The 24,821-nt window shown below is 34.6% G+C and overlaps 1 protein-coding gene and 1 pseudogene across 1 annotated transcript; both read left to right on the top strand.

Annotated features, from left to right (window-relative positions):
* Window positions 1-449: 449 nt before the first annotated feature.
* Window positions 450-3,736, top strand: LOC143544514 (putative inactive purple acid phosphatase 16). Its single transcript, XM_077036607.1, has 5 exons — window positions 450-729; window positions 2,105-2,323; window positions 2,397-2,676; window positions 3,247-3,418; window positions 3,496-3,736. The coding sequence occupies exons 1-5, from the start codon at window positions 450-452 to the stop codon at window positions 3,706-3,708; spliced, it is 1,164 nt and encodes a 387-aa protein (XP_076892722.1). The 3' UTR covers window positions 3,709-3,736.
* A 3,199-nt stretch (window positions 3,737-6,935) lies between these two features.
* On the top strand, window positions 6,936-8,683 carry LOC143544527 (putative inactive purple acid phosphatase 16; annotated as a pseudogene).
* The last annotated feature ends 16,138 nt before the right edge of the window (window positions 8,684-24,821 follow it).

Below are 24,821 nucleotides of genomic sequence, written 5' to 3'. Positions count from 1 at the left end.
TCGTTTGGGTCTGCTTTGGATTTTGAAAATACAACAAAGTTGTTAAATTTATCAAATTATTTATCACATAATTTAAAACATGATTTTAAAGAGCCTTTTTTTATAGTTGTACCGAGCCTCAAAATTATAAAAGATTCTCTGAATCGGATCTGAGCAGCTATTTAAAACAAAAAGGGGAAACAATCAAGCTATTTTGGTAATGAAGTAAAGTAATTTTTTTTAATTATTTTTTTTATTTTTTAAAGTAACAAGAATAAAACAAAGAAAGGATCAGGATACAGTGTTGGGAAGGACAAAGACAGTGAAATCTAAACAAGTGATACAAACTGTTTTTTGTTGGATATTCCTATAAGCAATGGGCATATCCTCCAAAATTCAAATCATCTTATCTGAACACATGATTCCTTGTTAACCACACCCGTTAATCATATAACTTTTTTCAACAATCAATGGCCAAATTACCAACCGGCTGGTGTACAACCACTGTTCTCTTTCTTATTATCTGGCAAAAGTTTGTCATAGTCCGGCCAGATGATAAGGTCACTTTACGGCAAAAGCCGATGAGCGATGGTTGTCTACGTTTTGCTGGTGGCAGCAAGGGTTCATCGTTCAAGGTGGCTCTATTTGCCGATCTTCATTTTGGAGAGAATGCATGGACTGATTGGGGCCCGCAACAAGATTTGAACTCGGTCAAAGTCATGTCTACCGTTCTCGACGTTGAAAAGCCAGGTTACCGTCTAAACTGAAACAAGTCGGTTGGTTTAGCCGGTTTAAAATGCGGATTGGTTTAGGTTTACTTTTGGCGGTTTGATGTTTTTTACTGTTCGGTTTGCGGTCTGAAACTTTCAAACAGACGTGCAAACCGAACGATCATTCAACATCTATTATTTACTTTCACATCTTAAAAATTCATAAATATCTATGTATTATATTCATGAACCATCTTTATCATTTTTATAATATTAGATGTGTGTCCGCGCGATGCAAAGGATGTTTGAACGCGGACCCTTAATCACGTAACAATTATGAGTGTTCATGGTTCGATTTAAAACCTTGAAACTGTTTAAACCAGTCATCAGTTTGGTTCATGACTGGGTTTTTTTACTTTCGTTCGGTTGGTCGGTTTCAAAATTTCAAACCGTAGCGAACAGTTTGATTCGCGTTTTATATCGGAATCAACCATATGAAACTAGACTGTAAACATTGGATGCATTTTAATTTTTTTTATTATATAGTTTTAGATATGTTTTGTTACATATAGCTGGATGCCTGCGCAATGCAGAAGAGTATGTACGCAAACATGACATCGAACGCGTAACCTGTGTTACCATTCCAGTAAGTGCGTGACTTCACAACAGTACGCACACGCAACCTGGTGACAGTATGCTCGTAATGCAACATTGGAAGCTTAACCGGTGTTAGTAAGCACGTCACACAACGACTGTACGCGCGCAAACAGGTGTTGATGCACACATAACGCTGCATTCAACACGTCTTGATTCGCAACCTTGAACGCGTCTTGACCCTGTTCTGCCTAACACTGTTCTAACACGAAATTCGTTATGACTTGACCCTTTTGATCCGAACCCGTCCCGGCCAAACCAAATTAACCTTTTTTTGTATCGGCCCATTCCAACCTTATCTTAAAAGACCCATGACCCAAACGGCCGAACCCGCCCAACCCGTCCTTAATGGTAATCATGTAACACATTAAGTTTTTAATATGAAAAAAGTATATCAATACTATGCTCAAATTAAAGAGAATAAAATACTTGTTTTTATGCTATAATGTTTTTTTAAAACATATTAACATCTGAAAAAGTTATAAGCGTTGTGAGGGTAGTTAGTTTAAAATAAGGGGTATATATGTAACTATTTTATAAATTTAAAAAATGTGATTTTTGAATAAATTACAAGTACATGATTTTGCTAAAAGACAAAATTGTTAAAAGACAAGCTTTCGTAGTATATCTTGGAGATGTGATTTGTACTTAAAGCAACAAGTTTGATACCTCTTAAAATTTAAGAGGTCCCCCACTCGTGCTTTATATATAGCATAGATATAGATAATATTTAAGTTGGCAAAATCTCAAATTTGTGACAGATTTCGTGGTATATCTTGGAGATGTGGTTACCGCAAACAATCTACCAGTTCATAATGCAAGCTTGTATTGGGATCAAGCAATATCTCCAACACGAGCCAGGAACATACCATGGGCTAGCGTATTTGGTAACCATGACGATGCGCCATTTGAGTGGCCTATCGACTGGTTTTCATCTTCCGGGATACCTCAATTGCTCTGCCCCTATGTAAATGCTTCTGGTGAGTGGCAAATAAGATATTTGTTTTGATGGTTCGGGAAGAATTATATTTGAATCAAGAGGATTTGTTTTAGGGGAACACAAGTGTAGCTTTGAAGGGACATCGCGCTTGAAGCTGATGCGCAATGAGATAAGGCATAACACGTTGTCGTACACAGGATTTGGTCCTCAAAATCTATGGCCAAGTGTATCTAATTATGTTCTTACTATTGTATCCCCGAAGAGCGATTACAAATCGCCTGTAATGCTCATGTACTTCTTGGATTCCGGTGGTGGATCATACCCTGAGGTTATATCCACTATCCAGGCTCAATGGTTCCGCAACAAATCTCAAGAGGTGAACCCTGATTCAAGGTGAGTATTACATGTAACTAGAAGTTACAATTATGACCTGTTTATTTAGAAATGGGTTGATTTGGGTAAAAGAAAATTGTTTATCAGTCATTTGGGTATGCATAAATATAATACAATTTAATGGTTCAGTTTAGATCATTTTGGATTGCTATTAAAAAACTTGTTAAGATAGAATGGGGCAAATAGGTCTAAGCAATTCCAACCAATGACAAATTGTTCAATGTTACTTCAACCTATGACCTTGTAATCGAAAATATAATCTTATTAACGTCAACCCAACCTGGTTTAACCCGTACAACTTCCCGTTAATTTTCTAATGAGGAGTTGATCCAAATAAGAAAATCCCTATAAAAGGACTCATTTAATGTTGAAAGACATTAAATAATGCATGGACTTTATTTTGAGAATTATTGTTTGTGTTTCTTTATTCTTGCTACCACTCTGTATCATTTTCTTTTTGCCCCATTTTTCACCTAGCTAGAGTAAGTAATTATTGACTTAATGTCAGTTTATAGATTATTTGGTTCATACTACATTAACTTTAGGTGGCATTGCAATATTGTATAACAGCATTCCGGAGATAGTATTTTGGCATATACCGAGTAAAGCTTACAAGAAGGTGGCCAAGAAAGTTGCAGTCAGACAGACATGGTGTGTGGGTTCAATGTTCAAGGAACCAGTCGCGCCCCAAGAAGCAGAAATGGGAATTATGAAGCTTCTTAAGGAAAGGTTTTCAGTGAAAGTAAGATTTACATTCATTTGCAATATTGGTTTATGTGGATAAAATGGTTCAAATATAATTGATTTTTATGCTGGTAGGCGATATTTGTGGGTCACAACCATGGGCTTGATTGGTGCTGCCCATACGAGAAGATGTGGTTGTGTTATGCTAGGCATACTGGGTACGGTGGCTACGGAACCTGGGCTCGAGGTGCTAGAATCTTGGAAATTACAGATGAGCCATTTTCACTCAAGTCTTGGATTAGAATGGAAAATGGGACGTTGCATAGTGAGGTCGTTTTATCCATTTAGTTATAGTTTTCTTTTTTGTTAGGAAACATGAAGAGTAGATGTGCCCATAGTTTTTATGCTATTTGCAAGTAAATATTTGTTTCCAGGTAACATTTTGTCTCTTGTAAATATACAGTTGAAGGAAATAGATGATTTAATATATCCATAATGTCTAATGTTTAATGGAAGTTAGGGCAAGGTTTAGGACTTGAAACCGATCAGGTCACTCTCGCCCCATTTTCACCTCCTGTTTAAGGCCGGATGCAGTGCCATAACTGTAATTTTGAGTGTTTAGACTCAATCGTTTAGGTTCACATGTGAAAAACTATGAAGTGGACATAATTATTTGAAATTGGCGTGTACGAAGTCTGATGGCTTTGTTTGGTCGACTAAGTGAAGGGCATTAATGTCTTTTGTTTAATTAGTTTATTTAACTATTTTATTTGTTTTTTTTTATTGTCTAAGTTTATCTTTTGAAAGGATATACATAGGCTTGTTATACTGATTCTTTGGGTTAAATAATCCTAGTTATTAGGTGTTTGAGTTTGTTTAGGAGTGGATCAGCGTTTAGTTATTGGTTTTTTGTTAAGAAATTCGAAAATTGTAAAACACAATTGAAGTTTTCACGATAATTGTTATGCAAGATGGTAGGTCGTGGTGGTGGTTGTGGTAGTAAAACACAATTTGGTAAAAGCACTGCTAAATCACAATCTGATATAATCAAATTTGTAGAACACAAAGAAAAAAAAATACTATGGACAATTATGCGTCTAACATCGTTTGTGCTTTTAAATTTCACCTATTTAATCTTAACTATTTATTATAAAATCTAATGGCTATGATTACTTCTTATTCTTCATACATAAAACACTTCCTATTATATCTTAATAGTGTATAATGTACTCCATAAAAGTTTAATATACTTGTTTGATTCTGGAAACAAAATTACAGCAAAAACAATGCCTAATTTTTCAAAGGTCTTTTTGGTCGTGGTAGGCAAATTAACTACAAAATTTGTTACATCTGCACTATTGCAAAGAGTGGGGGCCATGAACTGAAGATACACCAGCGAGTAAGGTAGCGTCACTGATGAAGCTCTAACTCAAACCACCTTTATTCTAGCCAGTGGTCCAGTGACCACCAAAAGGCACTTCTTCTTAGACCCATCACACAACTTCAAAAATAGTGATCTTTCTTCTAGCGACGTTAGACCATCATCAATAAGACCAAACCCAATGCAATGCATTTAGCTTGCACTTGTGATATGGATGGTGAGTTGGAGGAGAGAGACAAGAGAGAGAGTGTTGAAAAATCATTGACTAAGACTATAAGGTGTGAATGCCTATCTACTTCCCACTTTACAGTGCCACGTTAACGACACATCACACCCCTTCCACTTCACTCTCTTTTACAATGCTAAGGAAATAGTCATCAATTTACCACTTTCATTCTTTTTCAAATAAAATAATAATTTTATACATTTAAAATATTAAAAAAACGTAACATAATATTGCATATAAAATATTAAATAAAAAACATAATCTTTAATAACATTAAAAATATAGATTAAAAATATTATAATAAATTTAAAATATTAAATAAGAAAACATTATATAAATTAAAAAAACATAATACTAAAAACATAAACATATATTAATATTAATATATACCATTAAACATATTAACATCCCACAAAAGTCCAAAACCCACCCACGTCTTCTTCTTCGCCAAACTCACCCACCACCCCTATCAGTTCTTCAGCACCGGTCCTCCACCACCACACCATAGCCTCATAAATATTGAAAAAAAGGTATGTTTTGAAAATTGTTGAAGTGGAGCGGGGTTTTAAGTGGTGAATTTTCCACAAAGATCTTGCCACTGGGTGACCCCGACAACGCCGGGGCGGTGATTGCCGCCGGCACCGCCTGCCAAGTCATCAATTCAGCGGTAATCCAGCATCCACACCCATCAGCCTAAGTGCATGTATTTGAGATGTGAGGGAGAATGAGAGAGAAAGTGATGAAAGAGAATGTGTGAAAGGAAAGAGAAATTGTATAATAGATGATGTTGCATGCATTTACATATTTTGCATTGATGGTGGTCTAAGGAACTCAAAAATAAAAATGGATTTTAATTCTTTCAAATTCTAATTCATATTGAAATGTTCAGATTCCTAATCAAATTCCTTTCAATTCAAAATCCTATCCAAATTCCAATTCCATTCCATTACGTGAAATAAACACGCCCAAAGAATCTCCAAAAAACATGCCATGTCAGCTGCCACATCAGAAAAATACTCATTCTTCAATGTCTCTAAAAACCTCTCCAATAAGGAAACCTAAAAACACACAAAAATATTTCCACATCATCGCCACCTTTTACATTTATTTTAACTACCAATATTTTATTTTTATAAATTATATAGAATGATATTTATATCTTATTCATTTTTTAAGGAAAAGTTTTAAAAATAAAAATCTAAAAGTTAGATAATTTTTTTTCCGTTGGAGGAAAAAATTAAAATTTTAATATTTAGTGTTGGGGATAAAAATTAAAATATATATAAATTTTTCGCTAGAGATGAAATTTTAAATATTGAAACTTGAACTCCAAACATTACATTAGATAAACTAAAAGTTACAATACCGAAATGTTACATAATTTAAACATTACAATACCTAAACGTTGCATAACTTAAGCATTTAAGCATTCAACCTACTTAAACGTTAAAAAATTAAAATAAATTTTAAAACTTAATTACTAAAAGTAATAAATTATTTGTAGGAATTTAGTAGGTTTAGAGTACAAAGGGTATGTTCGATGTTTTTAAAACGTAATAAATGATACTAAAATAACTAACTATTTAATTTAAAATCTAAAATAATTAATTATTTTCTTTTATAATATTTACTTTTATAATTTATAAAGTATTTTTATATTTTGTAATATTATTACTAAAGGATACGTATACATATAATACAGTTTTTTCCCGACCCACATGCCATTTTCTGCAAAGTATACGCTTTTTTGTTTTTTTAGATTCTTGTGAAAGAATTTGTAGCTCAAAGAATCTAACCCTCCATATGGGCTCAAGAATGCAAAGTAAGCATAAAGAATGGCCACAGATCTACTATTGGAGATGGCCTTACAGTACAATTTTTCCTGCAATCATTAAAATCATTATCTACTTAAATTTCTTAATTGTTAACCACATGTGTGAATGATATCACTACTTCTTTGAATAATCTATGGCCAAATTTCCAAACAGATCGCCCCCGATTACCGCCTGGTGTACGATCACCATAATTTTTCTTATCAACCGAAACACGGTCAGATGATGTGATGTAACTTTAGGTTATCTATGATTTTCCAGTGGAAGCAAGGATCCGTCATTCAAGGTGGCACTATTTGCTGATCTTCATTTTGGGGTCCGCAACATGATTGGAGCTTCATCAAAGTCATGTCCACCGTAATTCTAGATGTTGAAAGGCCAGGCTGCATACATGTTTTTTTATAGTGGTACTCAGTGTCTAACAAGGCCAGCTTTAAAGGAGAGCAGAGTGGTCAACCCTTTGAATTTTTTTTTAATTTCCTATATACTTTTTTTTTTAATATGTATTCTTCATGTTTAAACTTAATTACTCAACTTATTTAAAACCTATTTCTGTAGAATAAATTGTTTGCACAACCAAAATCATAGGCAATAATGTCTTTTTTTACTAAAGGCTCAAATTTCTCCCACCTTCGGCCCAAAAAATTTTAATGTTTCTCGGAGACAGCCCTGGTGTCTAAAGTCTAAAGTTGACCATTTACATACATGTAACAGATTTTGTGGTATCTCTTGGACTCTCAGAGATGTGGTTACAGCAAACAATTTCCTAGTTCATAATGCTAGCTTCTATTGGGACCAAGAAATATCCCAAACATGAACCAGGAACATACCATGGGCTTGTTTGGTACGTAACCATGACGATGCATGGTTCGAGTGTCCTATCGAGTTGTTTTCATCATCTAGGATACCCCAAATACTCTGCCCTTTTGGTGAGTTGCAAAATGAAATATTTGTTTTGATGCTTTTGTTTCTTTTGTTTTGTTTTCAGGGGGGAGACAAATGTGGGTTTAAAGGGACAACAGTCCAACACGTTTGGAGTTATTGAACAATGAGATCAGCGTAATTCATTGTCGTGCACGCGCTTTGGTCCTCGAAATATTTGACCAAGTGTATCTAATTATGTTCTTACCATTGTGTCCGCGAAAAGTGATCACAAATCGCCTGTAATGTTCACGTACTTTTTGGATTAGGGTGGTGGATCATACCCAGGAATTATCTCAGCTATCCAGTCTGAATGGTTTTGTAACAAATCTCAAGAACTGAATCCTGATTCAAGGTGAGTAGTATATGTGACCGTTGTAACCAATTTACATATAAATGAGTTATTATTTAATCTCACTTTATAGATTGTGTGGTTCGTATTTCTTTAACTTTATGTGATATTTCCGGGAGTATTTTGGCATATACCAAGTAAAGTCTACCAGAAGGTGGCCAAGCAAGTTGAAGCAGGACTGACAAGGTGTGTGGGTTCTATGTTTGAGGAAGGCATGGCGCCCCAAGATGCCGAAATGGGAATGATGAAGCTACTCAAAGAAATTAGGCCTTTGGTGTAAGTAAAATTTACATTCATTTGAGATATTGATTCATGTGGCTAAAATGATTTTCTAGTTGTTCAAATACCAAACTGAACTGAAGTATAATTGATTGTTGTGATCTATTAGGCGATATTGGTGGGTTACAACCATGGGCTCGATTGTTGCTGCCCATACGAGAAGATGTGCCTGTGTTATGCAAGACATACTGGGTACGGTACGTCGCTGTGGAACCTCGGCTCAAGGTGCTAGAATCTTGGGAATTACCGACGAGCCTTTTTCACTCATGTCGTGGATTAGAATGGAAAATGGCGCGTTGCATAGCGAGGCGCTTTTATCAACTGAGAAATAGATTTTGTTAGGAAGATCTTGAGTCATTGTAGGCCCATTTTGTACATCCGTTTAAGAACTAATCGAGTCATAATCGTGATTATATCAATATGGTCCTATAAGCCGTTCTAAATGAAGAAAAATAATCAAGATGGTCCAATCAAGTGGTTGCTTTCACTAATTTATTATTTTCAAAATCGGCTGCTAACTTCAGTTAATTTGTAATTTAAGACGTTTATAATTTATAAAAGCTTATTGACTTTTTTGCGTATCCATTTATTAATTTCAAACGTACATAGAACTATAGAAGCCTTGATTTTAGCTGAAGCTTTTCTGACCCAACTAGAACTTTGTGAGCGTTTTATACGAGTTATGTTGTTATTCATTTATTAGTTGGACCGATTGTAGTTTTCAAAGCCTCTTGTGGAGGATACATTTAAGCCTTTTTAGCCGATCATGCTTTATCAGCTTATGTAATTTTTTTTTGATTGGTTTTCGATATGCAAATTCTATAAACACTACAAGTCCCTATCTATTTATGCAAAATGTTGGATCAAAACGCTTATTTTCATGATATTCTCTAAGAAAAAAATAATAATAGAAAAATGGAAGCATCATTGATTAAAACCAAGATTATTAGACATGTTACGCTTAGTCACATTATATCGATACACTTAGAAATTTTAGTTGACGTGTCACATTATATTCGATTTACCTGCAACTATTTTAAAATCAAACAAGAAGAAAGATGGGCGTGTCAATGAACCCATGCACCTCTAGTTATGTCCAGAATGATATACCAACTGAAGATGGCGAGTTAACAAATAAATAAAATTAACACAAATGTAGGACTAATTGATCGAGACCATATGTGTACCACATGATCATACAAAAAGAATTGAACCAAACAAAAGCCAAAACGCAAAAAAAACAACCAACCAAACAATGGGCATACATATAACTTTGACTATACTCATTATTCTAGAAAATAGTACGTACAAAAACGAAATTATACTTTTTTATATTTTTGTGTTAAGGTCCTTAAGGATATATTCAAATGAAAGCAATTAAGCAATGAAGTGAATAAATTACTTTCTAGTCATGTAATATATTTGATTCTACTTTAATAGATTATTAAAACATTTATCTTGTAGCAGGGTAATTCGTCGTTCGACTACCACAATAGTATATTTCATCGAGTCCATCATGGAAAAGTAGTAATTACCTGAGCCACAGAAGACGCTTTTTGAGCAATAGCTACACATATAAATGCATACTATATTTTGGCTTTGTTGATTTAGAATTGTATATGTTGTTACTGTAGTTTTACCGGTTTGCCTATCCCCAATAATTAGTTCTCGCTGAACTCGTCCTACGGGAATCATTGAATCAATAGTAATAAGCCGTGTTTGAAGAGGCTCATATACATATCGAGCAATAATCTTGGCGATTCAATTAACCAATATTCATGCATGGTGCCAATATATTCTTTCAATTTGATTCTACTTTGAATTAACAAATAAAGTAATAATCATATGCATGAATTTATTCGCATCCTTAACATTAATAAAAAAGATTTTTTGTCGAGGTAACTAGCGAAATCAACCTTTTACCACTAGCTCACTACTATACAAATTTGATTGTGGTCTACCTAAGGCAAAAAGTGGGGGGCATGCATTGAAGAATCATCATCAGGCCCCACCATCGAGCGTCACTGATGATGCTCTTAACTCAACCACCTTTATCGTAAGCCATGGCCAACCATCCTATTTTTATAGGGAAAAAAAACATACTAAGTATATGATAAATGCTTTTTTCCTGGACGAATCACGTAACTTAAAATTAAAGGTAATCTTCTAGCGACATCATAATACATACAAAGGTTTACTAATAGTCAATATCATATATAAGATCGATCATAAATTAAAACTAGTGTATAAGAACATTGTACTTGTAACTTGTAGTGTATATTTTTCATATATAGACACAAGAAGTGAGACATGAAGTGGAAAATGCAATTTACTAATGTTGAACACAAATAATGATTATGTAATTGTGATTATTGTAATTGATTATACTTTACTTGTGCCGTATTTTGTGACGGCTTCTCAAGAAACCAAATTGTGTCCATAATGGGGAATAAGGTATCAATAATGCTCGAACTTCTATGTTTGAAATTATGAAACTCTGAAAAATGGAAGGAAAATAAGTGGGAATTTGTCTACCGAGAGGAGTGAGAAACCTTGGGTTGGTTTACAAGGGTAAATCTTCCTTACAGATTGTCTGCATAGAAAAAGAAACAAGTGAGGACCTTAAGGTTGTCACGCAACCTGACTTTCACATGATATAGATGTCGTGTTTTAATAAAAAAACAAGTATTTTAATGTTTAAATACCTATAACTAGTATGGGTAAATAAAATCGTCTTCTCAGAGAATCAAATTAAAGAGCAAGTTAAACTCATAACTTATTAATTAATTAACTAGGCGGATAGACAATGTCAATTGTCAAGTAGTTTAAAAGATTTTAATGCAAACACGGTTACTTTTAGTTGTACACAATTCAAGAAAATGGTGACACACTTCAGGTTCGATTTTTCCAATAAGCTAAACAGCTATGAATCCTATCAATTGGATAAACACATAGACATGAATCGCCAGCTAAGATTGATAAGCAATTAGTAGACACATTAGTTTGGTCGTGTTGATACACATCATCTAATTCGATTAATTAGCACAACAGAACATGGTCTACCTAATTACAAGTTTGTTAATATAAGATTTTAGGCAAATCAATGATCAAATATAACAGTTCAATGACTATAAGAACTTAATCTTAAATGTTGATTAACACAACCAATCGATTGATGATAAACCCTGTTCCCAGACAAACAAATGTTTAAACAATAAAAAAAACATAAAGATAGATTAATCATAAAATCAATTATCACACTTTAATCCAATGATAGATAGAAAACACATATACATTCGGTTTCATACAAAAACCCTACAAATGGTTTAGCCTTGCCTCTGCATGATGATCAACTTGATTAGGTGTTGAATGGATGAAAGCATGATTAACGAATCGGGAGCTCTGAAATGATGCAAAATTGCCTCCTTGGCCTGCCAATTGTCTTTAGAATGAAGGATAGGTCGAATGGAGGCTCTGCATGATGATTAGCTCGATTAGGGGTTGGATGGATGAAAGCATGAATGATTAACGAACCAGGGGCTCTGAGATGATGCAAAATCACCTCCTAGGCCGTTAATGGTCTCTTGAATGAAGGATAGGTCGAATGGAGGCTTTGCATGATGATGAGCTCGATTAGTTGTTGGATGGATGAAAGCATGGAATGATTAACAAACCGAGAGCTCTGAGATGATGCAAAATCGCCTTCTAGGTCGTTAATGGTCTCTAGAATGAAGGATAGGTCGAATGAAGGTTGAGAGTTAGTTTTATAATAATTAGGTTCAACTTTCCCGTTTTTTATCACCTTCGAGTAGCGTGAAGATGTGAACTCCTATCCTTATTCGCGTAGCGGTAAGGACAAAAGAGTCATGCTTGGTTCTTTGGCTCCTTCGCGTGGTGCGAAGGAGCATGCCTCAACACCCATCGCATAGCATGACGGGGCTCCTTGACATAGGATTTTTCCCTTTTGACTCTGTTATGCCTTTAAACGCGTGCTGGTCACTTTTACTCATCCGAAATGTCAATCCAAGCTTGTATAGCCTCAATAAACATCATTAGCATTCAACAACGTGAAATACAAAAGCACATGTGAAATACCACAGTTCACACTATAAAGTCAACAAAAATAAGCATTTAAATATGTTACAATGCGGGAAATATACTCGACCATCAGCATACATCCATGTTGTGTGGGTGAATAAACCCATGTTTGAATTGAAATTGAGATACTGATACAAGTTCTTCCCTTCTAAATCAGACAGATTCAGAGGAGGATTTTTTTAGAGAGTAAGAAGCCTCTTTGATATCTCTTCATCTGCAAATATGTGACACTCCGCTAAACAGGCCAATTTTTATACAATGCTTAATTTTAATTTCTTTACGTTAATTTCCACTTGATTAAATTTTGTTAAGTTTAATCCCAATTAGTAAAGCATAAGCCCACGTGCACGATACACTGCATCTAAGTAATTTTTTTATATAGAAATTACTCAAATTTTTGGATTTATCTGACAAATACGGGCGTTGGTGATAACTTAAAAAAAAAAAGAAAGAAAGAAAAACGACTCGAACTTATATAAATGACCTCTAATGTTTGAAGTCTATCTTATACGATTATATTTTATAATAATTTTTTTTATAAAATGTTGAATACGAAATGATGCTTCGAGTATTTATTATTATTTTAACGAACCTATTTCGTGAAATATTACAGACAGAGAAGCATACGAACGTTGAGATAAAATTTTAATATTAAGCTCGATAGCAATACATATGTTTATACTTACATATTCGTTTACGATATTGAAATAATATTTCGTTCGAAAATCCTATTCATGCTCAAATCAATGTATGTCCCGTAAATAATTAATTATGTAAAATGAACAACATATGTATACACATATGAGAACGTAATGTTATACGTTAAGTATGCGAAAGCTCAGTTTTTCTTCTATCCTTGCGTAACTGAACACCTATCCTCACCTAAACTAATTTATATGAACTTATAATTAGCTAATAAACTAAGCATGTGACTACAACTATGAAGATTAGGTGATCTAAGTAATTAGATTTACTTAACTAACAACTAGATGATACACAATATATAATGGTAATCGAAAAGCTCATACACAACATTTGGTTCCAGTTACAAGCTTGCATTAAATAAAAATATACATCTAATGCATTCAAAATCAAATTAAATAATCATATCCTATCATGCTTCACCTAAGTTACCAACTATACCCCACCCATCTCCTTAGTTCACGACCAAACCATCCTTATTTAACGTACACACCAATCATTCACCATGTATTTTGTATAAATGCACACTCAAGCCAAAACCATCTTGCAATCATGCAAGATATTTAATTTTCAAAAGCCATATTCGATTTCTTATGTATAAAAGTTAGATTTATAAACAAAGCACACACTCTCACCCTCATTCCACATTTTCGGCATTCACAAGCCCCACTTAGCTAACAAACAGCCCACACACACTCTCGTTCTCTCCTTGCGATCGACCACCGATGGCAACCAACACCACCAGCAAACCACACCTTCCTCCTACATCCACACCCCTTGGTTCCATCTCCACAGCCCCCAACATTCTCTGTCTTTCCTCGCGGCCATCGTAACGCCATCGCAACATACCAGAAGCCACATCCGTGACCACCAGCACACCACCTAAACAGCCCCACCACCTCTGAAGTATCATCACCCACCTCCCTATCCCTTGGTGCTTCCAGCCACAAGCCATCTTCAACTCTCTCTCGCTCCGTTTACGTTACACCGTGCCGCCACCCCAGAACCATCATCATCATCATCTACCACCTTTCCTCTCTCTATACTCTTCTTTCTCTTAAGGTAATATACATACATATACACACTCTCTCTGTCTCTCTCTCTACGGTTCCTATACAAATACACAAACATTCTACTAATATATTTTATCTTGTGTTTCAAGAATCCAGACGGTGTAGGAGATCCTTTTGAGCAGTTGAACGAGTTTCGCCTGAAGAAACGAACTCAAGACTCCCTAATCTCTCTCCCTAGATTTTAATCCTAAACTAAGTAAACTAAAATTTTCTAAGTCTAGCTTATGTTGATAAATAAGTTTATGCTAAGCTTTCACCTAAATTAACAGCCTACACACTTATTATAAAGGAAACTCGATCTAAGCAATAGCCATATATCATACTTAAAGAGAGTTAAGCATACGAGAGAACCACTAAAAAGGGCTTAAAATGAGCAATACAAGCTTACACAACAAGAGAATGTAAGTGTGCTAATAATATGCTAAGAAAGTTTATATAAATAAACATGGTTACTAAAGCGGGTTTTATAGTTGGAACTAATTGGTTTAGACATGGCTAATATGTCTAGACATAAAACTTGGAAAGAGTATAACTTTTTAAAACTAGAACTTGGGGTTAAGAATGCTTACGATATCCGGACATGAGATTTATTAGAAAAGGCGGATTTCCTTATATAAAAACATAAATATAGAAATATGGTGAATTTTGGTGAAAAATAGATATGTTGATATTACATATTAATTTGGATATAAAAATGTAGTCCTTAAAAGTTTGTAATTTAGGAAATATGATTAAAGGTATACGTGCAAGCTATGTTACAAAGATAAAGGTATTTTTAAAGTCCAAACATATTTTATAACTCTGAGTAAACAAAAATAAGTTTTTATAAACTTTTATGTTATGAACACATTCATGTAACTTTATAAAGTCTATCATATGACTTTTATGTAAACTATAATTTTTTATGTTTAAAAACAACATACAATAAATATTATGATAATAAGAACATTTTGTGCCAATACGATAAGCTTTTACAAAAGCATGTACTTTGGCAAAATTTATGTATTAGACGTAAAAATAACAATTTTTACGAGTTACGGTATGCAAAAGTGGTTTGGATAGTTATGAACGAAAATATAGTTACAGTATACTTTACTAGAATATTTGTCGTGACTTTAAATAAACAATGCTTAGAAATATATATTAATCGATTAAACGAATCAGTTATGTCTAAATAAAAACAACACCAAGAAGAATTATATTCTTAATATTTATATAAGTATATAAATATTTACTTTCAAAAATAATACAAAACCTTGTCACCAACGGGTCATCCAGAAATCAAACGAAACGTTCGGTTGGTGAAAGCAACCGACACAATATAATAAACGAAACGTCTGGTTGGTGAAAGCAACCGACACAAATGTAATAAACGAAACGTCTGGTTGGTGAAAGCAACTGGCACAAACGAGCTAACGAAACTACCAGTTGGGTGAAAGCGACTAGTATAAACCGACTTGCGAGTCGATAATGGAATCTAACTGACCTTACGCGTTTAGGACGTGTGAAGGCAGCGAACCTCGGGTCTAAATTGAAATTGCTAGAGAACCAAACACTGAACTCATGAGGTGAGTTTCACTAACCCCTTTTACTGTTTTACCGTTTTATTGTTTTGTAAATCCAGGGTGGAAAACATACACAACTGCTTTTACATACGATAATTAGAAACAAAGCACCAATCCTTATGCGGACATGAGTTGAACTATGTAGTGCTATAAGTCCCTTGCTTGCATACTATAACCATTAGCTAACGGAGTTAGCCACAGGAATATACGAATGGTACTATTGACGTTGACATTTCCCCCTATTTTAGGTTAGTCGCTCTAACCTCTGATATTGCATCGAAACAGGGTGTGTATATTCCATCTGTGAGATTTGAACAGGGCAAAAGGATATAAGTCGTGATTTGGTTATAGGCTCAGGGTTCGTCATATTAATTCGTAGATTTAGCTAGCCTACGGAGGATCATCGTATTTGTTTCAACAGATTATCGTATACTTGTTTGCGAACGGATTAAATGATTTATGAATAACGTGATTTCATATCAAAACTCAAAACCTGTGAACTCACCAACCTTTGTGTTAACATTTTAAAACGTATTTTTTTCAGGGAATTAACAACGCACGTAAGGAATCATGAAGACGGGACCTCATTGTACAATTAGGATACCATTTTGATGTTTAACTACTTTTGCTTAGAAACAAATTGTGGTTTGTAAACACTTTTAAAACTATTGGTATCCTAATACATTTATGTTGGTAATAATCATATGCTTACGGTATACATGACGTCATGTACCCGCATTTCCGTTTTAGCGGGGTGTGACAAAATAATTCTCGATATGAAAACACAGAGACAAAGGGCTGAGCTTTGAATAGGAAAAAGAGTGGATCTGCAGGGTCCCAAATTATTGGCTTATTCAAAAAATGCCTTGTTCTTTGGAAAATCTATCTCATGTCTGGTACTTCATGGTTCCACTCTGCAAGAACTCCGAATCATTCTTTTGTAGCTCATCATCTTCTTCATAAAGCTTTCCCCGAAATGACTTGGACAATTCCAATTCATTGGGCCTTTTGATACAATCAAATATAAAGCCCCAAGGGCACCATATTCTAGGAGCCCTAACTATGTGATTAAATAAATCCTCCTCTATCTATTGCCGGTCGAGGGCTCCTTCTCCTCCCCCTTCTTCAAACTCCGATTCGTCTTTATCATAGAGAAATCTCTGATCAAAGATAGAACAAGATCCCTTTTGCATCATATCTAAGGGCCGGATTCTTTGGTTCGGGTCGAAGAAACAATGTCACTCGATCCTTATCAGAATTGAATTGAAAAATTATCCAAGGAAAAAAAATCATTGGCTTATCAAATTATCTATCGAGCCATGAAAAAGATTCAACAAGAGACCGAAACAAATCCACTATCGATTTTACGTCAAGCAATACATAGAGTAACTCCGGATATAGCTGTAAAAGCAAGACGTGTAGATGGATCGACTCATCAAGTTCCCATTGAATAGAATCTACACAAGGAAAAGCACTTGTCATTCATTGGTTGTTAGTGGCATCCCGAAAACGTCCGGGGGTCGAAATATGGCTTTTTGGTTCTTAAAGAAAAGCAGTTCGAGAAGGTTCAATTGTCCGAAATGAATTTCTAAACTCGTGCATTTATCAACATCAAGTTTTTAAAAAGAACCAAATTCTTTTTAGTAATTATGATATAAAAAGAAATAATAAAGACCTTTTTTTATACTATTTTTCTACGAGATGCCGGAAAAACAATTTATTCTTCACGTCCAGGATTACGTCTTGGATTGTTGGATTACACCCTTTGCACATTGCATGAGAGATGCTTTGATATTTTTGAAAGTTTGTTAGTCAGAGGCTTCTATTCAACCTGGTCCAAAGGATGGATTAGAAGCCACCCGCGGCTCTATGAAATTTTTAGCAACAAGTTTGTCGATACTCATTTTCTTTCAAGATCAGCAAGTTAAGATAGAAACCCATTTAACTAAGATGTTAATTAAAGAAAATTAATGCCACGAGTGAAACTAAGACTTTAAATCAGTTAAATTTTATTAAAGACACATAATACAGTTTAGCACCTTAGTTATACAATGAATAGTTCCATGTTGTTTCAGCTACCAAACTTAGAAATTTAATATTAATAGCATTAAAAAATACAAGTGTTTTACAATAAGCAAACACATACTCGTTACTAGGGATGTTCTTCGGATTGTTCTTATGGGTTTTGGGTTCATCCGGTTTGGGAAATTTATTTCTAGCACTCATACCCAACCCTAACCTCTCCCGAGTTTTCCGGGTTCGGGTTTTATGAATACAGGTCAATTGAATTTGAAGTATATGACCTAGAAAACTTAAAAAATATATATGCTAAAACTCTAGCAAAAATGTCATATTCAAATTTTAACTTATATAAGCAAATAACAAATCACATAATCTAAAATACACAATCCTTAAACAATTGAAATTAAAAACTCCAATATCAATAATAATAATAAAAAGAAAAAAAAACAAGCAGAAACGTGTCACACCCCAACCTACGGTGGAATATGCCGGGGCGCGACATAATTGTATCATAGCTCAAAAGACACTAAAATAAATCCACGTGTCAATATCTAAATTATTAAATTCATATTATTCAAATACGCAAAAGCACAAACATTGTCTCATATAAATAAACATGACAATTAAATATAAAGAAATAAACAGTCTTTAATTAATCATGCATCCTAAGGTCCAACTACTCTTTAATCCCTTGATTCTTCATCCAATGTAGCTACCTGCGCCATGCGGGAAAATACATAGTTTGTCAACATAAAGTTGAGCAAGTAATCACGGTTTTTGAATACATATAATATAAAAATGACAATTCCTTGCGATAATATGAAATACTACAACTAGCATAACAATAATATAAAAGTTGTCTTTTCACTCGAATCCAATGGATAACGAGCTACTCCGACGGCGTATGATCATACTAATGAGGATGAGGATGAGATACCAACCACCAATACATAAAATAAACACATAGTCACATTTACACGTATAACTAATTGAGCAATATCATACAACGCAAATAGTGCAATTGTAGTGAAAATGATTTAACGCATAACGCCCCCAAAATATAAAACGGTGAAAAGGAGGATGTGAATTACTTACCTTATATGTGGATTAAATGAGGATGAGATAATAATAAAAGAAAAAGAACACGTTCAAGTCTTCAAGATACGTCAACAAAGATGCCTTAATTGTTAACGATAGTATTAATAATGAGATTAAGAATAAATAGCGATTTGAGATAGGATGAGATATTATTAGTCATTATTGCGATTTACTCGGTTTGAGACATTTGGGAGTCTTTTAGGGGTTTAGATGCATTATTTATTGTTATTAAAATTAGTATTATTAATAATAATAATAATATTATTATTATTATAACTAATAGTGTAAATATTATTATTTGGTAACTAATATAAGTGATAAATCATGTTCATATTTTCAAGTAAATGACTTTTAATAATACATAACCGACATTAAACATTGATAACATTATATATTAATTTAAAAACAAATCCGTATATATAACTAGATCGGGTTAGTACCATAAATAGATAAATAAATAGATATGAATAAATAAATAATTAAAATAATATTTGTTTTATAGTTTTATATGTATATGTGTATGTGTGTATAAAGCCGTGGCCAAAAAACACTTTCGAGGTTCGGTATCGTTAAAATAATGTTTATCTATTATGATTATAATAAAAAATAAAACAAGGATTTAAGCAAAACAAAAATAAATATAAAAACCGGGTCCAGGGGGTTCGAACCCGCGCCTAGACCGGTCCTGTGTCTTATCTTTCACACACCAGCCATTGCGCTGGTGTGTTAACTTATGAAGATTACAAGGCCTGCAAAATATAAATGAACATAACCCAGTATCCAAATTCAACTACAAACTCTAGACCTTGAATTCGCTTATTTGTTTATTGTTTGATTAGATCAAGTTAGGGTTATTGATTAGAAGACAGAGACGATTCTTAAGCATAGTTCAATTACCAGAATTGATGACGAAATAGGGGAAAAAGACGGCTAGGGTTCACGGCCTGGACTCGGACTCAAATCACGTCTTAACAGCTTCGTATAGAGCAATTAGGTTAGGGCTTTGTGTCGTGATGTTGTGGGGATTGTGTGGTGTAATTTAATTGCATTATGATTGTGTTTATATAGTAGTTTAGCGCCTAGGTTAGTCACGATTTGTTTTAATTGAATTTGATATCAATTTGATTCGTTTTCCTTGTTTAAATCGTCGGTGGAGGCGTATTTTGGTTAGTAAATGATTTGATGAGATCAATTTTTGATTATGCTTGTTAATTGTGGCTCAAGAAATGTAGGGGGGGGGGGTATTGGCGGTGACGGGTAGAGAGGGTGAAGAAGAAATATTATAATAATATTTGCATTTTAGTCCTTGAACTTTGGTTGTGGATGCAAAGTAGGTTAGGAGTAAGTTTGTGGGTTAATTTTGCATATAATTGATAGTTAATTATTGATTAAAATAAATAAATAACATGAAATATACTAAAATGCGGAAATTCATTGATCAATTACCCGAATACGGAATCGGGTCAGGTAATGATTACAAGTACAAGAAAACGGAAAACCAAAATGTAATATCCGAATTTTTCAGATAATAATTATAATAGCTAAATTTTATGATAATAAAATAAGATGATTATTTAAATGATTATGGTTTAATGGAAATTGTATTGAACTTAGAATTTCGTTGGGAACTCAAATTTGATATGTAATCAAATGGTATTAGAGATAAGATAATATATATACGTGGGTTAACATGTTAACGATATATATATATATATACATATATATATATATACATATACATATATATATTATCACTTATGATTTGGAGTAAAGATACCATTAAGTAGAATTTGAATATTATTATTGTAGTATATCGTTGCAAACTCATATAAATAAACAATTTAAATAAATAGATAGATAATAAGCACACCTAATCCTATAATTTCAAGATATGATTCTTTAAAATTTGAACTTACCTTATCACCACCTTCAAGTACATCTACACACCGTATTCGTAGGTTGTCAATCACGATTTCCTTTCGTCCATATATACTCTATAAACCTCAGATTATTCTTGAAAAATCTGCAACCAATTCAGCTTCATCAATAGCTTTTCTTCTTCGGTTCCGTTTTGCCAAATCATCCACCTACGCTGCTCTCGACCCTTCACCGGATCTGTTGCGCCTTGTCGGGAGACCACCATCGTTCTGCAAACTTCCGGGAATACACCGCCGCCGCTATCGCTTGTTTTCGGAGCTAGCCTTCACCGTCACATAAGTTACCGGCACCGCCATCGACCTTTCTGTCCTAGTGGAGACGGCTATCGACACGCGCGGCGCCCACCCTCACTCCTCGATACATTCGGTGTTGTTCGGTTACGAAGGTAATGGTCGTCTTTGTTAATCGTTTGTCGTTTAGCCGGTATGGTTTAATATGGCGCTTGGGTTCTGATTCGTTTCCGGCAATTAGAAAGTCTGTAATCTTTGATGAAAATATAAAAATAAATGGCCAGACTCTTGAGTTGTGTTTCCGTTTGATCAACATCAGTTCGTAAGTGTTGTACATGCAAATATAATTTTTTAACAAATAGTTAATGACTATTATAAAAATACTATACTTATAATTCTTTTTGCAACAAGACAAATATGAGTTTGTTGTTTTACCAAATTTGAACCCTTTTATTGATTTATTGATTTAACAAATCCATATGTGTCTATATATATATATATATATATATATATATATATATATATATATAAAGAGGTTGGGAAAGAACGAAGAGTTATATTATAAAAGTTGGTTTTTCAAACTAGATGCCGGAATTCTCATAACCCAACGAATGAACAACTTAGAATACGTATAAATTGTAATCTTGTGTTTAGTTGTGAACCTCCGGTACTTAGTTGCTTGCTTTCAACTTTTAATGTAGGTGTTAACACGACTTGAAAACTATTCTAGTTGATTACTTTTACTTTGTTAAATTAAGGTACGGTTTCTGGTTTCCTTCACTCATAGTATTAATTATATTCCGTTACTTCGTAGTACGGATTCTGGTTTCTGTCACTCATAGTATGAATTATATTCCGTTACTTCGTTACGGTTTTCAGTTTTCGTTTACTTATAGTATTGACTCTATTCCGTTACTTTGTAGTACAGATTTTCGTTACGCGTCGATTATATTTTGAGTTCAGTCATATTATATAATATATTTTTGTAGCATGCAATAGATTATTTACTTTGCACTCCTTATTGCAAGTTCCGGTTTGAATATGTTTAGTTATATGATTTTAGTTTTTGTACTCTGTTACCCGAGCAATTTCTGACTTGTCGTTGGGGCGTCAACGACATGGCACTTATCGTGACAGTGCGTAATCAAAGTTCACGGCGTCTCTGAAAGTACTCATGTAGTACCTTGGCCACTTTGAGGCGTATAGATCGATCTTAGCTCCGACTCCTGACTCCTGACTCCTGACTTCTGTTTGAGATGGAACAATGTGTGCACGCCACCCACACCGTCTCCTTGGTGCATGGACTAGCTAGCTGTGTACCAGTATGTTCTGTTAGGCTCGTGGGTGCTTCCGTTTCGCGTGACTTTGAATTATTGATTTGTGTAGTCACGTGGTTTGATGTGTGTATGTGTTATGATATGTTTCCGCATGTGTTTGATTATGTTCTGGCAAGTGTCAGATCATACCTCTGAATTTTATTAAGTATTTGTTTCGGTGAAAAGGTTGGTTTCGAGTTTGAATTGAAGTCTGTATATTTATTTTCTTACATTTGTCCTTACCTATACTATTGTTCTTTCCATTACTGGGAAATTTTTGGCTCAACCGTATTTTCTTGTTTTGTTTTTCTTATTTTATTTTCAGGTAATACGGGACTCGGGGAAATTAGTGATGAGATATAATAATGAAGTTCAAGCTGTTTAAAGGCTATTCATTTTCGGTTATTTGAGTAAATATAATTTGACTTAGGCTTATTCGAATTTTGTTATGATATCTGTAATAGTGACACGTCGACCTGTTCCGGGTTGGGGTGTTACACAAAATGTTACAAAACGTATTCAATTGATAGATTGATTGAACAAATAGTCATATCTTTTGAGTAATCGGTAGAATTAAAGTAGATTGCATAGTAATCGATTCGATAGGGATAGAAAGTTGGAATCGAAGCAGAATGTTCTGACGCTATTAGAATCAGTGACATAACATAGAACGAAGTAGAATATGAATCGGCGATATAATTACATTTAATATGTTGGGTTTAGCTAAAACCCATTAACAAGTACTCGGTAGTCGACTCAAATTTGTACGGTCCAGGTTCAGGTTTCATGAATATGGGCGCTTTTAGGTTCGGGTTAATAGTTTTTCGGGTCGGGTTTCGGGTTGCGGATAAAAATGACATCTGTACTCGTTAGTCAAACATAAAATACTTGTTTTTTTATTGTAACTTGTATCATTGTAGGCATACGCAAAATTTGTTTTAAGAGTACCATGTCCAACAGGATATTAATATCTCCTCTTCTACACATTCTTTCTATTTGTTTTACTTCAGTGTCGCTAGAGCTTTACTTACTATGTGGTAACACTAGCGTCGCATGTCAACTTAGAGAAACCACAATATCGGACAACATTAGACGCCTCTCTCCTCCCTCGCCTATTCCTCTCGCTCTTGCCTCATTAGTCTGTTACTCCTCCTCCCCACCCTCACCCCCACCCCACCCCCTCAACACCCATTTGGGCGCCTCTCTCATTGTCCGGACTTCTCACCTCTTCTTTCTTCCATTTTATTTCTCTCACTCCTCCACCTGGCCCCACGTTTATTCCAGACGCGGCCACTCCAACATAAATTGTGGATGCTTTTACAACTTTTCAAACTTTTTAAGTAGGTATGATTCAACTTAAGGGGTGTTTGGGATTCCTTATTTTTATCTCCTTATGACTTATGAAAAAGTCATAAGTTACAATCTTGTAATTTATGAAACTTTTTCACTCACACATTAAAAAATCCCAAACAACTTTTTATCTTTTCAATAATTTATAAGTTATAAGGAGGTAAACCTAAGGAGTCCCAAACACCTCTTTATTGGTCTGTTTATTTGCTGATATAATATTATAACATAGTTTAGTAACAACTTCGAAGGGATTATGTTTTCAATTAAAATGATCAGTATTCTCATAATCAAACTAGTTATAAAACACTTCAAAAGAATTTCAAACACTGTGGCGACACCGCAAAAATTTTAAAAGTAAGGCTATGTTTGGTATGGGATAATAGAATAAGTGATGGAATGGATGGGCGATGGAATAGAATAGGCAAGGTAATGGAATGAATCATTACCATTCCATTGAGATGTTTGGTTACCATATGGGAATGTAATAAATTATTACTTTGTGTTGTTTGGTAGGCTAGAAAAAGCCAGAATAAATTAAAAATGATGGTGAGCGGCGGCTGGTGGTGGTTGTGGGATGCGAGCAGTAATGGTGGAGGTGGCTATGGGAAGGAGCGGGAGTGATGGTTGGTGGTGATGGGTAGATAGGTGGTAGTAATGAGCGATGGTGGTGGTCGCGGCAATGGGCAATAACGGTGGGAAGCAAGCAGTGGTGATGATGGTCAGGAGTGATGATTGGTGGTGGTGATGGCGGTGTTGGGCGGCACTTGTAGGTGGTGGTGGCGGTTTGATGATGGTGGATGGCTAGTGGTGGCGACGACGATGGGTTGTGGCTGTAGCGGGCGGCGACGGTGGGTGGTGGTGGTGGTGGTGAGAGAGCAATGGGTGGTGGTCGTGGTGCGAGGTGTTGGAGGTGATATAGTATGAAAGGGGAATGTAATGAAAAACAAGGGTGACGGAAGGAATAAATTTGAGGTGATTTAGGGGAACAAAAAGGACATGATAATTGGTGATTCCATTTCATCGATCAACTAAACACCTTTTTTTTTCATTTCCTTATAATGGCTTATTTCATTTAGTA

This window comes from Bidens hawaiensis, unplaced genomic scaffold, assembly GCF_021521415.1.
Source record: "Bidens hawaiensis isolate Kalapana, Puna unplaced genomic scaffold, B.hawaiensis_p1.1 tig00013614_1, whole genome shotgun sequence".
Taxonomy (NCBI): domain Eukaryota; kingdom Viridiplantae; phylum Streptophyta; class Magnoliopsida; order Asterales; family Asteraceae; genus Bidens; species Bidens hawaiensis.
The sequence above is the reverse complement of the archived record's forward strand: the minus strand, read 5'-3'. Positions and strand labels throughout refer to the sequence as shown.